General features: G+C 45.4%; 1 protein-coding gene across 9 annotated transcripts in view; it reads right to left on the bottom strand.

The window, feature by feature from the left end:
• Positions 1-6,139: 6,139 nt before the first annotated feature.
• Positions 6,140-22,797, bottom strand: part of CNOT4 (CCR4-NOT transcription complex subunit 4) — a 35,860-nt gene continuing 19,202 nt past the window's right edge. For 6 of the 9 annotated variants that reach the window (XM_073650196.1, XM_073650198.1, XM_073650201.1 and 3 more), the window contains 5 exons: positions 20,867-20,924; positions 19,267-19,516; positions 16,888-17,379; positions 8,730-8,942; positions 6,140-6,915 (listed from right to left, as the gene is read on the bottom strand). In XM_073650196.1, the coding sequence (XP_073506297.1) occupies positions 6,611-6,915; positions 8,730-8,942; positions 16,888-17,379; positions 19,267-19,516; positions 20,867-20,924 (1,318 nt within the window). In that variant the 3' untranslated portion in view covers positions 6,140-6,610. The remainder of the gene's footprint in view (positions 6,916-8,729; positions 8,943-16,887; positions 17,380-19,266; positions 19,517-20,866; positions 20,925-22,797) is intronic. The other 3 variants (XM_073650200.1, XM_073650203.1, XM_073650204.1) reach the window with 1 other exon arrangement.

Here is a 22,797-nt window from a genome sequence, read left to right as displayed (position 1 = left end):
AGTCACTTTCTTCAGACTAAAGCGCATGAAATTTTTTTCCAAGTAAAAAAAAATAAATAAATCAATCTGCAATCTGTTGGGGATTTTGCTGCAGATCCGCAGGAAAATTCACAAATGAAAAATTTTTGGAAAAAAATTTATATACCTCTCCTTAATCTTCAGCCAGCCCCACACGGTCATGTATTGACCAGTCATTGCAGAAACAAGGGGGGGATCTAAGGTAACATCAACATAGGGGAAGCAGAAAATTGGTGGAAAAATTTACAGAATTTGGGACAGATTTGCCTCCAGATTTGGGTGGGGATTATTTCCAGAGCAAATAGGATCTGTGTGAACTTACGCTTAGGTTTTTAGAAAGAAGATGATTCTCTGTCCATGGAGTGAGTTAAAGGGAATTTGTCAGCAGGTTTTTGCTATGTAATCTGAGAGCAGCATGGTGTAGGGGAAGAGACCCTGATTCCAGGGATGTATCACTTACCAGGCTGCTTGCTGTAGTTTTTGATAGAATACCCGTTTTCTCTGTTCGGAATGTTGAGATGTGTATAACCCCGCCCACATCACCGATTGGTAGTCTACACAGGAAGCTGCCAATCAGTGGCGGGGGGGCGGAGTTACACAGATTAGCTGGACTGCCTGGCACGTGATGCCTAGTCTTGTAGTGATAATCTTCTGTTGATAAAACACTGATTGTACTGGAACTATAACACAGCCTAGTAAGTGATACATCCCTGGAATCAGGGTCTCTTGCTCTATATCTCATGTTGCTCTCAGATTAAATATCAAAAATCAGCTGACAGATTCCCTTTAAGCCGGGTCTAAGAAGCAGTGATCTCGAACCAGCAGGACCTGGACCGGGCATCTCTGCATTACAATGCAGGTGTGTTACGTACAGGACCCAAGGTGGTAAAGTATGTCCAGTCTTCCAATGGGAATAAGTCATAGGCAGGTCCTGCAGGGCTTTAGGCCACCATGGCTGACCAACAAAAGGTGCAAATAAAGACACAAATTATCTTTCTTTTTTGCAGGAGCGCACCCAATCCTGGGTTCTTCATGGAAACCCCGATGCGGGTCAGCGGTAGCAGTTTCCATCCTAACACCCCGCAGGAGTCCGGCCTATACCGCTCCGTCTACTTCAAAGGCCCGAATGGATTCGAAAATTGCGGTTTTCAAACATAAAAATCAACTATTTAATTTTCCTGCTTACCCATACTACAAGGAATCCAATCGCAAAAAAAATAAAAATTGTTTTTGTAAAAATTGAAACAAAAAAACAATAAAAAAATAATTAAAATGATGTGCATCTTGCAGTGATTACGACACTTCCCCACAAACACTGCAGATCTCTTTTCGGGGGGAAGGTGACGCCTTCAAGAAATCCAGTTAACAGCACAGCAAAAAAAAAAAACATACAGGTTTCGGAACCGGTCCTTCACCAGCCTTAGAGCATAAAGAGGTGGTAAACAGAGCGGCATAGTTAAATTTTTAAAAATTTCAGAAAATCAGCAACCTATGTTAAAGGAGTTGGCAACTGATTTTTTTATTAATAGCTTATTCCTTAGGGTAGGCCATCAATATCTGATCGTTGCTGCTATGATGTCTCCCATAAACAACACATTATTACAGAAGTACTGAGCAGTATAGCTGTGAATCCAGCTCTCGGTGACAAAACACTTACCGGAAAGTGGATGGTGCGTACAGGGAGAAGCAGCGTGTAAGTTGAGGAAGTCGCCCATTTCTCGGACAAGGTATAGTGCGCAGTTTCCTATTCGCTTGTAGAGCTGCCTTACGCTAAACTTTCTGAAAGGATAGCGGCCATTTAAGCCATTGTTCTTTATAAGGGTCATCATACCATCATATCAACTAAGTATCCAAGCAAAGTGGATGCGATTCCATGAAATCTCTGTCCTCTGAAGACTCTGCAGAATCAAAGCTTTTCTGTACTAGTAAAAAAGTTCAAAATGTAAATTCATATATCTGCACCAAAAATCGCATCAAATAAGCAGGAAAACGCGTAAAAGAAAAGCAGCAAACAGCAATAATCAGACAAGATTGTTATTGCGTCGTGTGCTGCGTAAACACAGAAAACGTTCAGAAAAAAAGCAGCATTTACACTACGTGTGAACACAGTCTCAGCGTTTTTAATATTTTTTTTTCTCTATTAAACGCATATAACATGTATCAATCACGCAATTTTTTTAACGCCATTTACCGATTCCTGTAAATAATCTGATCGCTGTGTTCTGCGGGTCGTTACGATTACAGGGACACCAAATATGTCCATGTTATTTGCTGATTTGTGATGTTTATTATTTTTTTAAAAGTGCATTAAAAATAACAATATTTTAAGTGTTTTTCATTTATTTTTTTTGCAATTTTATAGGAAGAAAAAAAAATAAATCTTAACGTCCCTCTAGAATACATTACATAGAAATCCACTGCTATGTGTAATGTATCTCTATGTAATGTCTGCAGTCAGAGCGGCTATAACAGTATGGAAAGCTCTCATGGCATCACCTGGGCCTGTAGCTCAGGGGGTTCAGCTTCTGCCTGGGATGTTGAGGGTTGTGGGTTTGAGACTTGGGGAGGCGCTCACAAAAAATATATATACACTGCTCAAAAACAGGGAACAGTGAAATAACCCCTCCTAGATGTGAATGAATGAAATCTTCTCATTGAATACTTTGTTCTGTGCAAAGCTGAATGTGCTGACAACAAAATCACACAAAAATCATCAATGGAAATCACATTTATTAACCAATGGAGGCCTGGATTTGGAGTCACCCCCAAAATTAAAGTGGAAAAACACACTACAGGCTGATCCAACTTTGATGTAATGTCCTTAAAACAAGTCAAAATGAGTCTCAGTATTGTGTGTGGCCTCCACGTGCCTGTATGACCTCCCTACAACGCCTGGGCATGCTCCTGATGAGGCTGAGTATTGTGTGTGGCCTCCACGTGCCTGTATGACCTCCCTACAACGCCTGGGCATGCTCCTGATGAGGCTGAGTATTGTGTGTGGCCTCCACGTGCCTGTATGACCTCCCTACAACGCCTGAGCATGCTCCTGATGAGGCTGAGTATTGTGTGTGGCCTCCACGTGCCTGTATGACCTCCCTACAACGCCTGGGCATGCTCCTGATGAGGTTGCGGATGGTCTCATGTGGGATCTCCTCCCAGAGATGGACTAAAGCATCCGCCAACTCCTGGACAGTCTGTGGTGCAACGTGACATTGGTGGATGGAGCGAGACATGATGTCCCAGATGTGCTCAATCGGATTCAGGTCTGGGGAACGGGCGGCCAGTCCATAGCTTCAATGCCTTCATCTTGCAGGAACTGCTGACACACTCCAGCCACATGAGGTCTGGCATTGTCCTGCATTAGGAGGAACCCAGGGCCAACAGCACCAGCATATGGTCTCACAAGGGGTCTGAGGATCTCATCTTGGTACCTAATGGCAGTCAGGCTACCTCTGGCGAGCACATGGAGGGCTGTGAAGCCCATCAAAGAAATGCCACCCCACACCATTACTGACCCACTGCCAAACCGGTCATGCTGAAGGATGTTGCAGGCAGCAGATTGCTCTCCACGGCGTCGCCAGACTCTGTCACGTCTGTCACATGTGCTCAGTGTGAACCTGCTTTCATCTGTGAAGAGCACAGGGCGCCAGTAGCGAGTTTGCCAATCCTGGTGTTCTGTGGCAAATGCCAAGCGTCCTGCACGGTGTTGGGCTGTGAGCACAACCCCCATCTGTGGATGTCGGGCCCTCATACCACCCTCATGGAGTCGGTTTCTAACCATTTGTGCAGACACATGCACATTTGTGGCCTGCTGGAGGTCATTTTGCAGGGCTCTGGCAGTGCTCCTCCTGTTCCTCCTTACACAAAGGCGGAGGTAGCGGTCCTGCTGCTGGGTTGTTGCCCTCCTACGGCCCCCTCCATGTCTCCTGGTGTACTGGCCTGTCTCCTGGTAGCGCCTCCAGCCTCTGGACACTGCGCTGACAGACACAGCAAACCTTTTTGCCACAGCTCGCATTGATGTGCCATCCTGGATGAGCTGCACTACCTGAGCAACTTCTGTGGGTTGTAGAATCCGTCTCCTGCTACCACGAGTGTGAAAGCACAACCAACATTCAAAAGTGACCAAAACATCAGCCAGAAAGCATTGGTACTGAGATGTGGTCAGTGGTCCCCACCTGCAGAACCACTCCTTTATTGAGGGTGTCTTGATAATTGTCATTAATTTCCATCTATTGTCTATTCCATTTGCACAACAGCACGTGAAATTGATTGTCAATCAGTGTTGCTTCCTAAGTGGACAGTTTGATTTCACAGAAGTTTGATTTACTTGGAGTTACATTCTGTTAAGTGTTCCCTTTATTTTTTTGAGCAGTGTATATATGACAGTTTTGTAATTACTCAATACTGATACAGAATACAGGAAGCGGCTCCTCGTCCCCCCCTACAGGAAGCAGGGAGGGCGGCTCCTTGTCCCCCTATGAGGGATAACCTGCCTTTTAGTGCGAGTAAACCCCAGGTCAATGGCATAAACAGTTCCAGCTCCTATAGTGTTGGCAGAATGCAGAAAAGGAACCTCCCACTCAAAACGACTGAAATGCAAGATCTAGAATGTGAGAATCAGGCAAGGTCACAGTAATATTAAAGTTATATGAGCACCAAAAGCAGTTTTTGTTGTGGGATGGGGGAAAGAAGACCATACTTTTCTATGGGTTATGTATGTCAGGACAGGTATACTTCAAATATATATCAAATTAGTATATATTTCCCCCCCACCTCCCTCATCACATTAAAATCTATACGTAAATGAAAAAAAAAAACAAACCCCAAAACATATCCTGCAACCAGAGGGCACACATTTTTACCTCCCCAAATTGCAGTTCGTGCATATCCCTCCAATACACAAGAAAAAGAGAAATTCCAGCAAACAATTTATCATCAAGTTTTCTGTTTTATTTAAGATTTTAGTTTTAATTCTGTAGACAGAGGTACATTTTCTTGGTTTAGTTTTAGCGTCAGGTTATAACCAGGTTTTAATTTATCATATTTTATATATCCCCCCCCCCCCCCCTCCCCTCTCGTATTATTCTCATTTTCTCTCAATACTGCAGATAATAATAATGCCAGAAAAATTATAACATTTCAGTAATGCCTGGTAGTGAATGTTGGGGTGGGGAATAATTCATTTTTTCCCCCTTGATACTGAAATGGTTAAAACCGCTGAACCTCCCGGTTGTGATAAGATGAAAAAAGTTGGACATTTCATCGAGAGAAAAAAAAAAAAAAAAGCCTCCTTTTCACAAATTTACCTAAATAATAATAAAAAGAAAATATTCAGGTAGTGATTTGAGAAGAAGGCAGCAAATCCACTTATGTGCAAAGGATAGGCGCACGAGTCCAGGGAAGCAGCAGAATTGTATATCCATAATGATTCCATCTTTTCAGGATTAAAAAAAAAAAAAAATCTGATTTTTTTTTTTTTTCCCGAGACGACCGGAAGTGACTCAACAGCAGGAAGCAACTACACCAACACCTTCACGGATCTTCAAATAAAGAATAGATGAAATTATCAAGTTTGCACTGAAAGAGAGAATGCTTAAAAAAAAAAAAAAAAAAAAAAAAAAAAAAAAAAAATCACCCCCCCCCAGAAGTGTAAAATTTTTTTTTTTTTTTTTAACTAAATCGCAAAACCTTCCTCGTTATCATCATGGCCTGCTGCTGGTCATACCCAGGAAAGCACCATTAGAAATGTGGCAAACGTTACGAGACGAGAGAAAAAAAGAAAAAAAAAAAAAGCAATTTGCAACAGTTTTCCAAAAGTTGCCAAATTTGTTAATTTTGCCTTAACCCTCATCAAACGCTAGAGGGGCGAGAAAATATATATATTGTGTAAATCCAGCCCCCCTTTGGTCCTGAAGAAAAATAAAGCATGAAATGGTATACTTTAAAAGGAGAAAAAAAAAGAAAAAAAGTGTCCAAAAATTATCACATTTCATAAAACAAAAAGGTCCAAAAATTATCACATTTCATTCCGTTTTCGTGGTGCTTTCCCCATTATCTTATATATACGGATCAGGTTAGGGTTTCTACTCTCCCTAATTTTACGTCTTACGATTAATTTCTGCTGTTAAATCACATTTTATATTAAGCTTTTATTTATTTTATTAGGAAAAAAAAAAATCATCATTTCATGCAGCAGACCAGTGATCGCCCGGATTTGCAAAAAAAAATATATATTTTTTTGTTTTCTAAGTCTTATTTTTTTTCTCTTTTCCCTTATCTCTCTCTCTTTTCGTGGTTCAGGAAACTCGTTGGTGCATTCGAGATGTGAATAAAACAAATCTCTTTATCAAATGAACTGCAGCGAATGGCGAAATCTCAGATCGTCGGCTGTTAATTTTCGGAAATGCGTGAGAGGGAGTGGGGGGGTCCGGTGGAGCCCACCTCCCCCTTCCAAGATTCTTGAGAATTCCAGAGAAGGACTGTATGAGAAGGAAACACTGAGGATTTGATTATTTTTTTTGATATTGGGTAGTTGAGGGTTGGGGGAGGGGGAAGAATTTCCCAAAATTTTCTAAACTGTCCCTTGAAATTTTCAATGGCGGTCCAGGGCTGAGCTCTGTAGTAGATCTGTGGGGGTTTTGTTTGGGGGTCTGAAGGCTGTCTGAAAGCCTGGGGGTGGGGAGTGGAAACTGGCAGGGTTTGTCGGGGGAGGGTAGGGGCTCCAGTTTGCTCTGTGAAGGGGGATCTGTGTGCTGAAAAGATTGTTATGGGGGTGGTGGGGAGGTATAGAGCTGCTGGGGCCGTCCATCTCTGTCAGGGCTTGTAGTGATTTTAACCAGTGTGGCGGATTGTCATCTTGCAGAGGTTCTAAACCATTTCCGGTGGATGATGGGATACCTAGATGAAGAAAAAATAAAATACAAAAAAAACTTAGAAAGAAATTTTCATATTTGGCCAATTTTACAGTAATTATTGGAGAAAAATTTAGGCAATTTTTTTTTTTTTTTTTTTTTTTTAGACCATATTTTCATTAAAAAACAAATTTAATGTCAGGTGGACAGCCTAAAGCCGCCTTCTTCCTCCGGTATAGACACTACAGGCGCCAAAAGATATGTTTTATATACAACACAACTTCAAATAAGGCTTTCCTTTGAGTGAAGGACCAGTTAAGACTCTAGAATGCCGTTTTAGGCTGTGTTCACGTGGAGGTTGTGTGAACACAGCCTATAACTATCCGGCGTATTATTAGCTTTTCGTCTGAACTTTACACATTTCCTCTTTCCCAAACTGCAGTCTTCTCTAACAAGCTAAGAAATGCAAATGCCAGACCATGGCTGGTAAAAAAAAAAAAAAAACACAACAACTTTATGGCACCAAAATATTACCGAGCCATGGGAAGTAGTAAGGTGAGTAAATACAATTCTACAATAGATTTTTCTGCCCTTTGTCCCTAAACTAAAAGTAGACTGTATTGTCTGTTAAAGAGAACTCACTGCTAGCTTTGAAAAAAAAAAAAAAAAAAAAAAAAGTTAAATACATTCTAAAAATTCCCAAGCTCCCCCGATTCTGACGCTCTTTTCCGTTTTGCTCTGGGTCGCTCCATTGCAGAGATATTCACATTTGTTTCTTCTGGAGCGCACTATGTGAAATCTCTGCTTTCAAGTCCAGGTGGGAGTTTCTTCAGTCTTCTTCGGGACCTTGCGTTTTTACTCCTCCTTCCCAGATGTGGCCCAATCACAGCTCGGCAGCTGATCTAACAGTTGGAAGTGATAGGCAGAATCTGGGAAAGAGGAGTGAAAGGGCACGCCCCCCCAGAGAAGACTGAAGAAAAGCTCAAGCAAGTAGAGATTTCACATAGTGCGCTCCAGACTAAACAAATGTTAATATCTCTGCAATAGAATGACGCAGAACAAAACCGAAAAAAGTGACAGAATCTGTGGAGCTCGGGGGATTTTTTTTTACAAGGTAGTTAACTCAATTTCTTGAATAAGTGACAAATCCTCTTTATAGGTCTGGCCTGGGATTTTACACTTGTAAACCAGTTTAGACAATGCTCTGTGAGTCCAGACCGATAACGTTGTAACAAACCAGCAGAAAGATTTGAGAGCATTGTCTAGACTTGATATAACTGTGCGGCTGAGTGCAGGACGTGAATGGGGGAAAAAAAAAAAAAAAAGAGTGTTCTAATTCACCGACAAGCAAGCAGAAGTCTAGAAAATGGAGAGGATTTGTAATACAAAGGTGTTACTTAACACCAGAAAGCGGATAATGTATTCTGACCATTATATCAAGGTTCTACGAACATTTAAATAATAATAAAAAAAAAAAAATTACAAAAAAAAATATATCATACAAGCAATCCTTTCATTCTACTGAACAAATGTGGAGTATGGTTTGAGAGTCCAAATAATTTTGCCCACACCCCACTTTTATTTTTTAAAGGAAATTATCAACATTTTTAGGTTTAAAAAAAAAAAAAAAAAAAAAAAAATCTGTGAAAGTAGTTAAAATAAAATGCATCTTTTGCGCTGGAGGAAGATCGACATAAAACGAATGCAGCCGAACCCGGAGAGTTCTATCTGCTCGCGGCTGCCGACCATTCACAACATATAACGGGGGTGGGGGTTGCAGATGGCGGAGTATGCGGCCGTCATGTCCTCCCGCCTGGGCAGTTCGGATGAGATGTCAATGAAGGAGGAAGAAACGGTTACCTGTGATTATGGCGGGATCCATCCAGCTGCTCGGGCAGTCCCAGTTCAGGCTGTTAGGTGTGGCATGGTTGGACGTTGGTGCACTGTGGGTGGCGTTTGGAGGGGAAGAAGCATTTTGCAGCCCACCAAAGTTGATGTTTATGTTGGGCAGAAGCGCCCTTAGCCCGTCCTGCCATTCCTTCACATTTATACTCTCTATTGAATTGCTGTGGTCTGGGAGATTTATTCAAAAATAAAATAAAAAAATAAAACAAAAATATATAAAAAAAAAAAAAGTTGTTGTTAGAATTTTCTGCTTAAAGATTAAAAGTAAAATTTATTTTTCTTTTTTTTTTTTAATTTCTAATTTTAATATCAAATCCAAGTGTTATTTTAAGATTGGATTTTGAATAAAGGGGAACTTTATACGGCTTCAATAACTGTATAAAAAGTAATCTCTAAATATGTAGAAATTAAAATCAATATCGTTAGTATTAAAATTAACAATTAAAATTTGGTGCAATTTTTTTTTTTATATTTTATTCGTAAATCACTAGACATTAATAAAAATATATATTTATGGTTAAAAAGAAGCCTTCACTAAATATTTCGTGGTGGACACAATGTAAGAGTGGATTTTTTATTTTTTATTAATTTCGCCTCTCCTTTGCAGAGATAAAGAAAGTATTGGCACATGAGTTAAAAAAAAAAAAAAGTTAAATCCAAGTAGGTGTTAACTTTTCACTAGGGGGGTGTGTACTACTTCTCCCTGTACGAGCTGCCCAATCATAAGCAGGCAGGAACACAGTGGAGAAAGAACACGCCCCCATCATAGCTTAGGTTTCTCAGTATGTGATGTAAGATGTAAAGATACAGCTCTGATCTCCTGGTCTCACCTCCTGTATGATTAGACAGTGCTGGGTATTGGGCACAGGTGACTAAGACATTTTAGAGAAGATCGATGTATAGCTGTGTCACATTCCAAACCCTTTTATCAGCTCTCCTCATTTCATAGCACTGTCAGCCCTGGTAGACCGCCCCTGAAACTTCAACCTATCTCTGGGAGAACAATGAGATCGACAGTCAGAAATCATTGGGAAAGTGGTTGGTCGGTCATGTCCGATCAGTCGGCTTGCTCCCCCATACACATTAGGCAGTCGGCTGAACCAGCTGACATTAGTCTAATGTGTATGGGGGCCTTAAGTTGTGCTGTCCTTTCCCCCACATCGACATTATATGAATAGTGTGAGGCATCTGTGCTCTATACCCAACATTGTCTAATCATGCAGGAGGTTAGACCAGTAGATCAGAGCTGTATCCTTACATCTCACACAATGAGAAACCTGCTCTAAGCTATGATGGGGGTGTGTTCTTTCTCAACTGTGCTGCTGCCTGCTTATGATTGGGCAGCTCATAGATGGAGAAGAAGTACACGCCCTACAGTGAAAAAATAACTAAAATTTATACAATGTTGATGTGTAGGGAACGGTCGTCTGAATCTGCTGATATCTGAGTTCGGCCAACAGTAATGTGTATGGGGGAGCAAGCCATCGGATTGTCGGGAAAGATGTCGATCGGACAGGTCCTTTTTCAGACTGTTTGCATTTTTCTCACGGAGACAAACCGCCGGTCGACGTGTCAGGGACAGGCTAGCAGAGCTGATAGAGGGGTTTGCAATGTGTCACATCTACACATGGACTGCATCTGAATGGTGTTAGTCATCTGTGCCCGATGCTGAGCAGGAGGTGAGACAAGGAGATCAGAGTTCAATCCTTCCATCTCACACACTGAGAAACCTAAGCTATGATGGGGGCGTGTTCTTTCTCCCATGTGTAGCTGCCTGCTTATGATTGGGCAACTCATACAGGTAGAATAAGTACACGCCCACCCCACTGAAAAAAACTACCCACTTGGACTTCAAAAAAAAAAGTTAACTCATTATGTGCCAATACTCTGAATGCCAATATCTTCGCAACAGATACGAAACTGAAAAATAAAAGCCACGTTTTATACCGCTCTGCAGCCACTATTACAACGTGTGTCCACCATGAAAAACTTGGTGCAAGGTCCTCTTTAATATAAAAGTTATAGAAAACATTTTTATGTTGTGTAAGGTTGGTTTGATTAGGTTAAAACCACCATAATAAAAAAAAAAAAATCCTAGAGAAATACATTAGTCAACCCCTTGATTTAGCAAAATACCATACCGTTGATAAGCTCACAATTAATTTTTGCACACTTTTAGGGGTGATCAGATTTTGAAAATAACGACTTAATTTTTATTTTTATTATTACTACAACACAAAAAAAAAAAGAAAAAAAATTCTGGACTACATAATTGTGTTTTACAAAGAAGCATACTCCACATTTATTCCTGAATTCATTCTCAATGTCCAGAGATTCCCAACCTGAAGGCTTTTCTCTGCAGTTCACCTTCAGCACACAAACATTACGCAAATGCCTTTTCCAGTCAGCTCTTTGTCCTCCTCTCAAATGAGCGACTTCAAAAACGTAACGACTCCTTATCAATCCAAATAGTTTTGATGTCAGTCCTTTTTTTTTTTTTTTTTTTTTTGGGGGGGGGGGGGTGGCAGGTGGGGTAGAAATTTACAATACAGTACAATAAAATGAAAAACAAATTAGAAAAAAAAAAAAAAGATACTAAACTTATTGCACTCAAAACTATTAAGTCCAATGAGGAGTAACTGAAGACGCATAAAAAGGTAACAAAAAGTTCTCCACATACGATTTATTCAAGTCATTTCTGTCGCTAGTGTTAAAGCAACATTTAGAAAAAAAATTCTGTAATGAAAGTACCTAAGGGGGTTGTCCCGTATACAACAAACACTATATAGAGAGAAGTATCGGGCCCCTTGTCTTAAAACACAGACTTCCATTTTTTCATTCGGCCACCCCCCCCCCTGGTCCCCACTCCCCAGTGTACAACGTCCGCCCCCCCCACACTCCACTCCCCAGTGTACAGCGTGCGCCCCCCACACTCCACTCCCCAGTGTACAGCGTGCGCCCCCCCACACTCCACTCCCCAGTGTACAGCGTGCGCCCCCCCACACTCCACTCCCCAGTGTACAGCGTGCGCCCCCCACACTCCACTCCCCAGTGTACAGCGTGCGCCCCCCCACACTCCACTCCCCAGTGTACAGCGTGCGCCCCCCCACACTCCACTCCCCAGTGTACAGCGTGCGCCCCCCCCCACACTCCACTCCCCAGTGTACAGCGTGCGCCCCCCCCCCACACTCCACTCCCCAGTGTACAACGTTCGCCCCCCCCCACACTCCACTCCCCAGTGTACAACGTTCGCCCCCCCCACACTCCACTCCCCAGTGTACAACGTCCCCGCCCCCCCCCACACACTCCACTCCCCAGTGTACAACGTCCCCGCCCCCCCCCACTCCACTCCACAGTGTACAATGTCCGCCCCCCCCTCCACTCCCCAGTGTACAATGTCCGCCCCCCCCCCCTCCACTCCCCAGGGTACAACGTCCCCGCCCCCCCCCCTCCACTCCACTCCCCAGTGTACAACGTCCCCGCCCCCCCCCACACACTCCACTCCCCAGGGTACAACGTCCCCGCCCCCCCCCCCACTCCACTCCACAGTGTACAATGTCCGCCCCCCCCCTCCACTCCCCAGTGTACAATGTCCGCCCCCCCCCCCTCCACTCCCCAGGGTACAACGTCCCCGCCCCCCCCCCTCCACTCCACAGTGTACAATGTCCGCCCCCCCCCCCCTCCACTCCCCAGGGTACAACGTCCCCGCCCCCCCCCTCCACTCCACAGTGTACAACGTCCCCGCCCCCCCCCTCCACTCCACAGTGTACAATGTCCGCCCCCCCCTCCACTCCCCAGGGTACAACGTCCCCGCCCCGCCCCCCTCCACTCCACAGTGTACAATGTCCGCCCCCCCCCTCCACTCCCCAGTGTACAATGTCCGCCCCCCCCTCCACTCCCCAGTGTACAACGTCCGGACCCCCCCCCCCCCACTCCACTCCACCTCCCATTCCAGTGTTTAATATCTGGCCCCCCGCCCTGCCGTCTGCCCTTACTAACATGTGCCAGAGTGGTCGGTGGTGCAGAGCTCACTGATACCAGCGCGGTCCTGTAATAGGAGTCACCGGGGTAAGTCTATTCCTGACAATTTCTTCTTTCCTAAATCTTCTTCCAACCTCAGGAACCGCAGCAACTCAGCCATGAAGTGTAAAGTTAGTGAGCGGGGTCACCGAGTGATGAGGAGCAGAGGGCAGGAAAGTCAGCAACGCTCTGCTGACTCCACCAATCCAGACAAAGGGCTCCTGAAGCGGTAATGAGCTTGTGTGACCACTACTGCATTCATGGTTTGTAGAGGTGATGATTGCACATGCTCACTACTGCTCCGTTCACACAGCCTCATTCAGTCTCGGCAGCTACACCATCTTTAAAAGGAGTATTTCTCAAGTTATGATATTGATTTAGTTAGTCAGCATAAAAAAATGGCTAACAAAATGACTTGTTTTTTATGTCTGCGGTTATTTTTCTGCTGAGAGCTTTTATCTTACATAGTGTACAGCTTACTTCCAAAGAGTTTTGCTTCCAAAGCCTGGCCGAGTGTGCGCAGTAGTTATATTCAAGGCTGAAGTGTTATTAAAAAGTCTATACAACAGTGAACAGGTCAGGAGCTGCGAGGGAGGTGAGCAGCAATCAGTCCCACCCCCACTGCAGTTTCCAGAGCAGTTCTCAAAATCACTGCTCTCACTTTCTCAGCTTGTTCAAAATCCCCATTGACAGATCATTAAAGAGTTCAGCAGTAAGACGACAAAACTACTGAACCAAAACTGTCAATCAAGGAGGAGTGCCCACCCCCACCAGAAAGTGAAGGGACTGGAAAGCCGTGAGCTGCTAAACACAACCTGAGAATAATCCTTTAAATGTACAATATATAGCGGACACTAAATCAAATACATACGATGATCCAGCTCTCCATTACAGAAAATAAGGACAACGGTAAACGGTCATGTACAAAAACCTTAATGTACACGGCCTTCCACTCAAAGCAGAAAAATACTCAACGTAGGAAGAATGGTTGTTGGACCTTCATAGGTCACTGCCACTAAGGAGGTGAAGACCAGGAGAAGGGAAACTTAAAAGTTTATTAACTAATGAGGAAGTAGTCTTTCCTTAAAGGGGTACTCCATTCACTAATGATAGGCAGGGGGATCTGATCATAAGAATGAAGGGGACTCCGTGCTGGTTTAGCGCTACAACCGCCACCGCTCCCGACCAAGGAATTGCAGCATGGCCCTACAGAAGTGAACGGGGCTGGTTGTAGTTCCCTGCACAGCCTGGTGGCGGCACTGTGCAGGGGAAAGTTAAAAAGGGACAAAGTGCGAGACCAAACATTGCAGCCTCTTCATTCTCAGTAATGTGGATGTCCCCTGGAGGTCAGAACACCCAAAAACTGAAAATAAACCGATGCTTTAATCAAATGAGGCCACAGTAGGAGGTCCAATTCTCTGCACTATATGGAAGCACATGGCACATACTGAAGACTTCCCTTCTGTTAGAGGCGCTGGGTGTAAAACACACGAGCACTACTTTTTCTGTGGGAAAAAAAAAATCATCACATGGTGCATGCGCACTACTCTCCTTTCTGTGGGAAGAAAACACATGGCGCATGCGCACTACTCTCCTTTCAGTGGGAAGAAAACACATGGCGCATGCGCACTACTCTCCTTTCAGTGGGAAGAAAACATGGCGCATGCGCACTACTCTCCTTTCAGTGGGAAGAAAACATGGCGCATGCGCACTACTCTCCTTTCAGTGGGAAGAAAACATGGCGCATGCGCACTACTCTCCTTTCTGTGGGAAGAAAACATGGCGCATGCGCACTACTCTCCTTTCTGTGGGAAGAAAACACATGTGGGAAGAAAACACATGGAGCATGAGCACTACTTTTGTGGGAAGAAAACACATGGAGCATGCGCACTATTCTCCTTTCTGTGGGAAGAAAACACATGGCGCATGTGCACAGCTCTCCTTTCTATAGGGGGGGGGGGGGGACACATGGCGCATGTGTACTACTCTCCTGCGTGGGAAGAACACACATGGCGCATGCACACTACTCTCCTTTCTATGGGGAAAAAACACATGGCACATGCGCACTACTCTCCTGCGTGGGAAGAACACACACGGCGCATGCACACTACTCTTTCTGTGGGAAAACACATGGCGCATGCGCACTACTCTCCTTTCTGTGGGAAGAAAACACATGGCGCATGTGCACAGCTCTCCTTTCTATAGGGGGGGAAAACACATGGCGCATGCGCACTACTCTCCTGCGTGGGAAGAACACACACGGCGCATGCACACTACTCTTTCTGTGGGAAAACATGGCGCATGCGCACTACTCTCCTTTCTGTGGGAAGAAAACACATGGCGCATGCGCACTACTCTCCTTTCTATGGGGAAAAAACACATGGCACATGCGCACTACTCTCCTTTCTATGGGGAAAAAACACATGGCACATGCGCACTACTCTCCTGCGTGGGAAGAACACACACGGCGCATGCACACTACTCTTTCTGTGGGAAAACACATGGCGCATGCGCACTACTCTCCTTTCTGTGGGAAGAAAACATGGCGCATGCGCACTACTCTCCTTTCAGTGGGAAGAAAACATGGCGCATGCGCACTACTCTCCTTTCTGTGGGAAGAAAACATGGCGCATGCGCACTACTCTCCTTTCTGTGGGAAGAAAACACATGGAGCATGCGCACTACTTTCGTGGGAAGAAAACACATGGAGCATGCGCACTATTCTCCTTTCTGTGGGAAGAAAACACATGGCGCATGTGCACAGCTCTCCTTTCTATAGGGGGGGGAACACATGGCGCATGTGTACTACTCTCCTGCGTGGGAAGAACACACATGGCGCATGCACACTACTCTCCTTTCTATGGGGAAAAAACACATGGCACATGCGCACTACTCTCCTGCGTGGGAAGAACACACACGGCGCATGCACACTACTCTTTCTGTGGGAAAACACATGGCGCATGCGCACTACTCTCCTTTCTGTGGGAAGAAAACACATGGCGCATGTGCACAGCTCTCCTTTCTATAGGGGGGGGGGGGAACACATGGCGCATGTGCACTACTCTCCTGCGTGGGAAGAACACACATGGCGCATGCTCACTACTCTTCTTTCTCTGGGGAAAAACACATGGCACATGCGCACTACTCTCCTGCGTGGGAAGAACACACACGGCGCATGCACACTACTCTTTCTGTGGGAAAACATGGCGCATGCGCACTACTCTCCTTTCTGTGGGAAGAAAACACATGGCGCATGCGCACTACTCTCCTTTCTATGGGGAAAAAACACATGGCACATGCGCACTACTCTCCTGCGTGGGAAGAACACACACGGCGCATGCACACTACTCTTTCTGTGGGAAAACACATGGCGCATGCGCACTACTCTCCTTTCTGTGGGAAGAAAACATGGCGCATGCGCACTACTCTCCTTTCAGTGGGAAGAAAACATGGCGCATGCGCACTACTCTCCTTTCAGTGGGAAGAAAACATGGCGCATGCGCACTACTCTCCTTTCAGTGGGAAGAAAACACATGTGGGAAGAAAACACATGGAGCATGCGCACTACTTTCTGTGGGAAGAAAACACATGGCGCATGCGCACTACTCTCCTTTCTATAGGAAGAAAACACATGGCGCATGCGCACTGCTCTCCTTTCTATGGAGGAAGAAAAACACATGGCGCATGCGTACTACTCCTTTCTATGAGGAAAAAACACAAGGCACATGCAAACTACTCTCCTGCGTGGGAAGCACACACATGGCACATGCGCACTACTCTCCTTTCTGTGGGAAAAAAACACATGGCGCATGCGCAGTACTCTTTTGGTGGGCTGCCAACACACGACATTTGGGCAGCGCTCTCCCTTCTTCAGGAAAGGGCAATAAGCCGTAAACATAAAGAGCATGAGAATCATCGGATGCCTTTGAGAACATCCAACCCAGAAGATAAATCTGTTGGGTTTGTGTGTGGAGACTCTTTGACGATGATCTACGTAAGGGTCCTCGCTGCCCAGTAATACCAAAACAAAAAAAAAAAGCAGATACGTCCCAAAGCATCACCCTGTAAATTGAGGACTTAGGTGCAAACCTACCTGAAATGGGAATCCCTCCTAGGCCCGTGTTGTGTTGAGAAGGGTGACTCAAGTCCATGAAGTTACTGTTGGGCGTCGGGTTTGCTGTGTGGTTCAAGTGCATGATGTTATTGCGTGGAAAGGCCATCCACGGATACCGTGCTGCCTGGCCCGGGAAACTGAACGAGTTATAAACTGCTCTGTGTTGAAAGGGTGGGAACCGCTGTGGCAAGACAGGAAAGGTGCTAGAGATAGAGTTGGCATTGGTGACTGCGGTCGGGTGGAGGAAGCCAGACCCAGGCCCTTTGGCAGTAGTGTGAGGAGAAGGGTTTTGGAGAGACGTGGGGGACAACGCAGGCTGGTCCTGGACAGAAAGTTCTTTCTCGATCAAGTCTGCTAAGGCTTTGCGGGTGATATCGAAGGGATCGAAACCTAGGTCGTCCTCTTGCTGTTTAGAAGAGCCAAAGCCAAATGCAGCTTGCCAGTCCGTAGATGAGGAAACCGGGATCGTTTCTGGGTGAAAACAAATATATATTAATTTTTTTTGGTTCATTTACTTTCTAATTGCAAATGTAAGCAGCTTTCTGTATATAGTCTTCATCGATGATTTTCTACCAATTTGCCGATGTAGAGTCTGTGCAAACACCTGTACATAGCCGGCTGTGCTGCTGCCTTTGAAATATCAGAGGGGTAACAAATGCACTCACTCGAATCAAGTGTGATTTTACTATAGTGGCAGGCATTAACAACGTGTAAAAAAGCAAAGAGACATAGGCGACAGGGTAAACTTTTTGACCAGTCCCAGGTCTTTATCATCATACAGTCGCAGTGTCAATTAATCTATCATCCCCACACCCCTTTTACCTATAATAATTTATTATGATAAGTTATTATTACTGTTTAGTTCAACTACCGAGGAAAAATAGGAGACTATGATGTCATGATGATACACACTGATTACATCATATTGGTAACCAAAGTACGACAATATAAATCAATAAAAAGGGTTATGGTTAAAAAATAAAAAAGGAGGGGAGGAAATGCAAGTAGTTTTACATTATTTTTTTTGGTTCATTAAATTAAATTTAAATTAAAATTAAAGCAGCTTTCTGTACTCTTCATCAACTACTTTCTACCAATTTGCCGATGTAGAGTCTGTGCAACTCCTGTACATAGTCCGTTGTGCTGCTGTTTCTGCCATTTGAGCAGTGTGCAGCTCTCTCAACCCCTCCCTTCTTTCAGTGTTAGAGACAGCAGCAGGGAGGAGAAGGGGGTGGCTGCACAGAGCACACGTAATAAGTGAGGGAGTAAAGCATTTAAGTCTTCAGAAAGGGAAGATCACTATCATGTATGATATAGATCTATAAAGCTAGGGGGACAGAAGTGAAGCGCATAGGCTGTATATCAGTGTATGACAGACTCTGTGGGAGGAGGGAGAGGGAAAGTCATCGTCGTAATCATTTCCCTCATAGGCTGAAGACGTCAGTGCAGGAATAAAGCGGTGCTGAAGTGCTAGAGCTAGTGGATAGGGAAGAAAGGGTGCAAGACACAGGTTATTTATCAGTGTAGAGAGGAAAGGGTGGCAGACTCTGCAGGGGGAGCGAAATCCTTCACTCCTCAGCATCTTGTTGATCAGCACAAGGTAAAATTGATCCCTCATGAGATGTAGAAGAAAAAAAAAAAAAAAAAAGAAATCACAGGAATGAAGCTGTGCTGATATATAAAAGCTAGTGGATAAGAAGGAAAGCACACGCACTCTGCCATTGGAAGGGATGAAAGAGACAAGCTCGAGAGGAAAGCACCCATGGAAGACTATTGCTAAGGAGCATCTTACTTTTCCTCGCTCCCCATCTGTATTTATTGGCACAGGATAGAGTCAATCCCTCATAAAATGTAAAAGGATTAAGTCAATCCAGGAATGAAGCTGTGCTGATACATAAGAGCTAGTTGACTGGAAAGAAAGCACATGAACACTCTGCCAGGGGAAGGGGCAAAAAACACAAGCTACATATCAGTGTAGAGAGGAAAATAGCCAGGGAAAAAAAGATCACACTCTCCTTAGCATCATGTCTATCAGCACAAGAGAGAAACAATGCCTCATCAGATGTAGGAGAAAATCAGATAAGGAATGAAGCTGTGCCAATACATTAAAGCTAGGGAGGAAAGCACAAAGTTTGCGAAAGACAGAATGAATCAGACTCTGTTGCTGAGGAGTGTCTTATTCTCCCTCACTCCCCCGGCAGTATATCAGCAGTGAAGAGGTTAATCTCTTAACATAAGCAGTCGAAAAAGAAGGTCAGTCCAGGAATGAAGCTGTGCTGATACATTAGAGCTGGTGTAAGAAACAGCATCCTTAAATTCAAGCATGTATTACTGGGAGGTAAAAGACATTCTAGATACCTGATGTGAAAAGACTTTGTGGTTCTGGAGCTGTGGGCCATTCACTGGATGTCTGTGGGGAACTAGGAAACGTCGGGAGACCACTGGGGATGGGGTTTGGATGCCTGAAGTTGTCCGAGAAAAGAGATTGTGATTCTGTCATGGTGTCTTCGAAAGGAGACCTCGCACTGTGATTGGCTGAACTGATGGGGACGGTGGGGTTGGGTTTTGACAAACCTGGCGGAGGTGATGGGGTGTCGCTTGGTAATATCTGGGAAGAAATAAGACACAAAAAGCAAACATTCATTTGATATAGTAAAAAGTTTTGTTTGTTTTTTTGTTTCTAACATTTTTTTTTTGCTTGATTATTGCCAATATTATCTGAGAGGGACATTATACAATACTGAGCAGTGTAGCTGTGAATCAAGCTCCCATAAACGGCACACAAAGACAGGAGGGATTCCTGCTCCCCTCTCAATTTAGCAGAAGCAGTGGCAGCATTGAATACATTACACAGCAGTACTGAGCAGTGTAGCTGTGAATCAAGCTCCCATACATGAGGGAATGTTGCTCCTCTTTCTCTATGTACCAAAAGCAGTGGAAACATGGAGGACATTATACAGCAATACAGAGCAGTGTAGCTGTGAATCCATGTTCTGCTCCCGTTTCTATTTAGCTGAAGCAGCATAGATGACATCATGCAGCATAGATGACATCATAAAGCAATACTAATCAGTAGCTGTGAATCCAGCTCCCATACACCACACACAGACATGATGTTCCTCAGCATTATAGAACAGTACTGAGCAAAGTAGCTGTGAATCACGCGCCCATAAACTGCGCACACACACGAGGGATTCTTTCTCCCCACTCAATTTAGCAGAAGCAGTGGCAGCATTGAATACATTATACAGCAGTACTGAGCAGTACAGCTGTTAATCTAGCTTCCATAAACTGGCCACACTGACATGAGGGATTCCTGCTCCCCATCCTCTATTTAGCCGAAGCAGCATGGAGGACATTATACAGAAAAACTGAGCAGTATAGCTGTGAATCCAGCTCCCATGCACTGCACAGACTGACATGATTGATTCCTGCTACCTTTAGCAGAAGCTGTGGCAGCATGAATGATTTTATACAGTAGTACTGAGCAGTGTAGCTGGGAATCAAGCTCCCATAAACTGCACACAGACATGAGGAAGTCTTGCTCTCCAGTCTCCATTTACCAGAAGCAGTGGAAGCATGGAGGACATTATACAGCAATACTGAGTAGTGTAGCTGTGAATCCAGCTCCCATAGACATCGGCTCCTGCTTCTATTCGGCAGAAGCAGCATAGATGACATCATACAGCAATAGCAATAAGTGTGATTGTGAATCCAGCTCCCATACACTACACACAGACATAAGATTCCTGCTCTCCTGTCTATTTAGTAGAAGCAGCATTATACAGCAGTACTGAGCAGTGTAGCTGTGAATCAATCTCTGATGTGAAACACTTACTAGAAAGCAATATCATTTCACATTATGTTGTGAAACAAGTTGTAGGTTTGAATAACAGCCCAATAAGGATTTCTAATACTATCAGACTGTCTTTGACCTCTTTGTCCCATTTTCACTCACCTGTTGAAGGTTATCGCCGTTCCCTATACTCAATGACTCTGATGATTTGTCGACAGAACTGGAAAAAAAAACATTTTTTTTTTTTTTTTTAGAAAAGTGACAGTACGATTAATAGACAGATCATTTCTGCGCTCGCCGCCGAGATACATAAACTTCGTCCTGTAGTCAATAAAAACGTTGTGATAGCACTCATTATTAGAAGAGCAAAGTCTGAAAACATTTAAAGGGGAATCTACTTCAAAAACCTTTTCCTCACCTTGAACTTTCCTTCTCTATTCACATCTAAAGCTGATTTCAAAGTTTACCGCCGGGTGTCTGACAGCGAGGACCAGCAGGTCTGCTGTCGCTTTCTAAGGGAGACTTAACAAAATATGAAAGCAGCTTTGGAGGTGAATGGAGAAATCCAGGTTGAATGATTTTTGTACTCGCAGTCTTCATTGGAAGACACAAAGGCTGATGCCAGGAAAGTAGTCATCTCCTACCGGCCCTACAGGCACCAAGCTGAGCGGTGAGCCGCCCCCCGCTGCAGGAACATGGGTGGCAGCTGTGAAATAGGAGGGGAGACTGAAAGAATCGGTTACGGGGGGGGGGGGGGGGTGTGTTAAAGAGATCGCTCTCTCGTCCTCATTACTGCCCACTTGGCGGAGCGAGGGAGCCGTCGTCGCCCGCTCGCCCTTCCGTCCGGCGGAGCGAGGGAGCCGGCGTCGCTCGCTCGCCCTTCCGTCCGGCGGAGCGAGGGAGCCGGCGTCGCTCGCTCGCCCTTCCGTCCGGCGGAGAGAGGGAGCCGGCGTCGCTCGCTCGCCCTTCCGTCCGGCGGAGAGAGGGAGCCGGCGTCGCTCGCTCGCCCTTCCGTCCGGCGGAGAGAGGGAGCCGGCGTCGCTCGCTCGCCCTTCCGTCCGGCGGAGAGAGGGAGCCGGCGTCGCTCGCTCGCCCTTCCGTCCGGCGGAGAGAGGGAGCCGGCGTCGCTCGCTCGCCCTTCCGTCCGGCGGAGAGAGGGAGCCGGCGTCGCTCGCTCGCTCGCCCTTCCGTCCGGCGGAGAGAGGGAGCCGGCGTCGCTCGCTCGCCCTTCCGTCCGGCGGAGCGAGGGAGCCGGCGTCGCTCGCTCGCCCTTCCGTCCGGCGGAGCGAGGGAGCCGGCGTCGCTCGCTCGCCCTTCCGTCCGGCGGAGCGAGGGAGCCGGCGTCGCTCGCTCGCCCTTCCGTCCGGCGGAGCGAGGGAGCCGGCGTCGCTCGCTCGCCCTTCCGTCCGGCGGAGCGAGGGAGCCGGCGTCGCTCGCTCGCCCTTCCGTCCGGCGGAGCGAGGGAGCCGGCGTCGCTCGCTCGCCCTTCCGTCCGGCGGAGCGAGGGAGACAGCCTCGCTCGCCTGTCACTAGTTTCCCACCCCAATGAAACTACTGAGAAATTAGTACAAGCGAGCACTGCGTGAAAAAAAAAGTGAAAACTTAGTGCATAAAAGTTCTGAAAAAAGTTAAAAACACTGTTACATTCCTTTTGTCCAGAACTTCTGATAATCTGCAAATTACAGTCTCCTATAGAAGTGACTGACACATTCATACAAACTACTACCACTAAAACTCACGCAGAATTCGGTAGAAATGATCGATGGTATGGAAAAAAAAAAACAAACAAACAAACAAAAAAGACTACAGTCTGTTATATCAGACAGGAAGTCACGGTCACGCTAGATGTCGGAATCGTACGGGGGTCCGGGATGACAGTGGGCTGTGCCCCGAGACTACAATAGCAGGTCCTGGCACCTGATCACTTACGATCGGGTTTAGAAGATACACATCACATGGGGCGGCAGATATAGGAGAAGGGTGCAGAGCAGAACTACTAAGTAATATAGTGAGGAAATGGAGGAAGAAGAGGTCTGTGAGCAGAACACTGACTAAAGGGGGTACTCCCAGATTCTAAAAAATCGTGCTTAGTC

The sequence above is a fragment of the Phyllobates terribilis genome, unplaced genomic scaffold (genome assembly GCF_046119375.1).
Source record: "Phyllobates terribilis strain yellow unplaced genomic scaffold, ASM4611937v1 Scaffold_10__3_contigs__length_209671492, whole genome shotgun sequence".
In the NCBI taxonomy this organism is placed as follows: domain Eukaryota; kingdom Metazoa; phylum Chordata; class Amphibia; order Anura; family Dendrobatidae; genus Phyllobates; species Phyllobates terribilis.
This window is presented reverse-complemented; position numbering and strand designations above follow the sequence as displayed.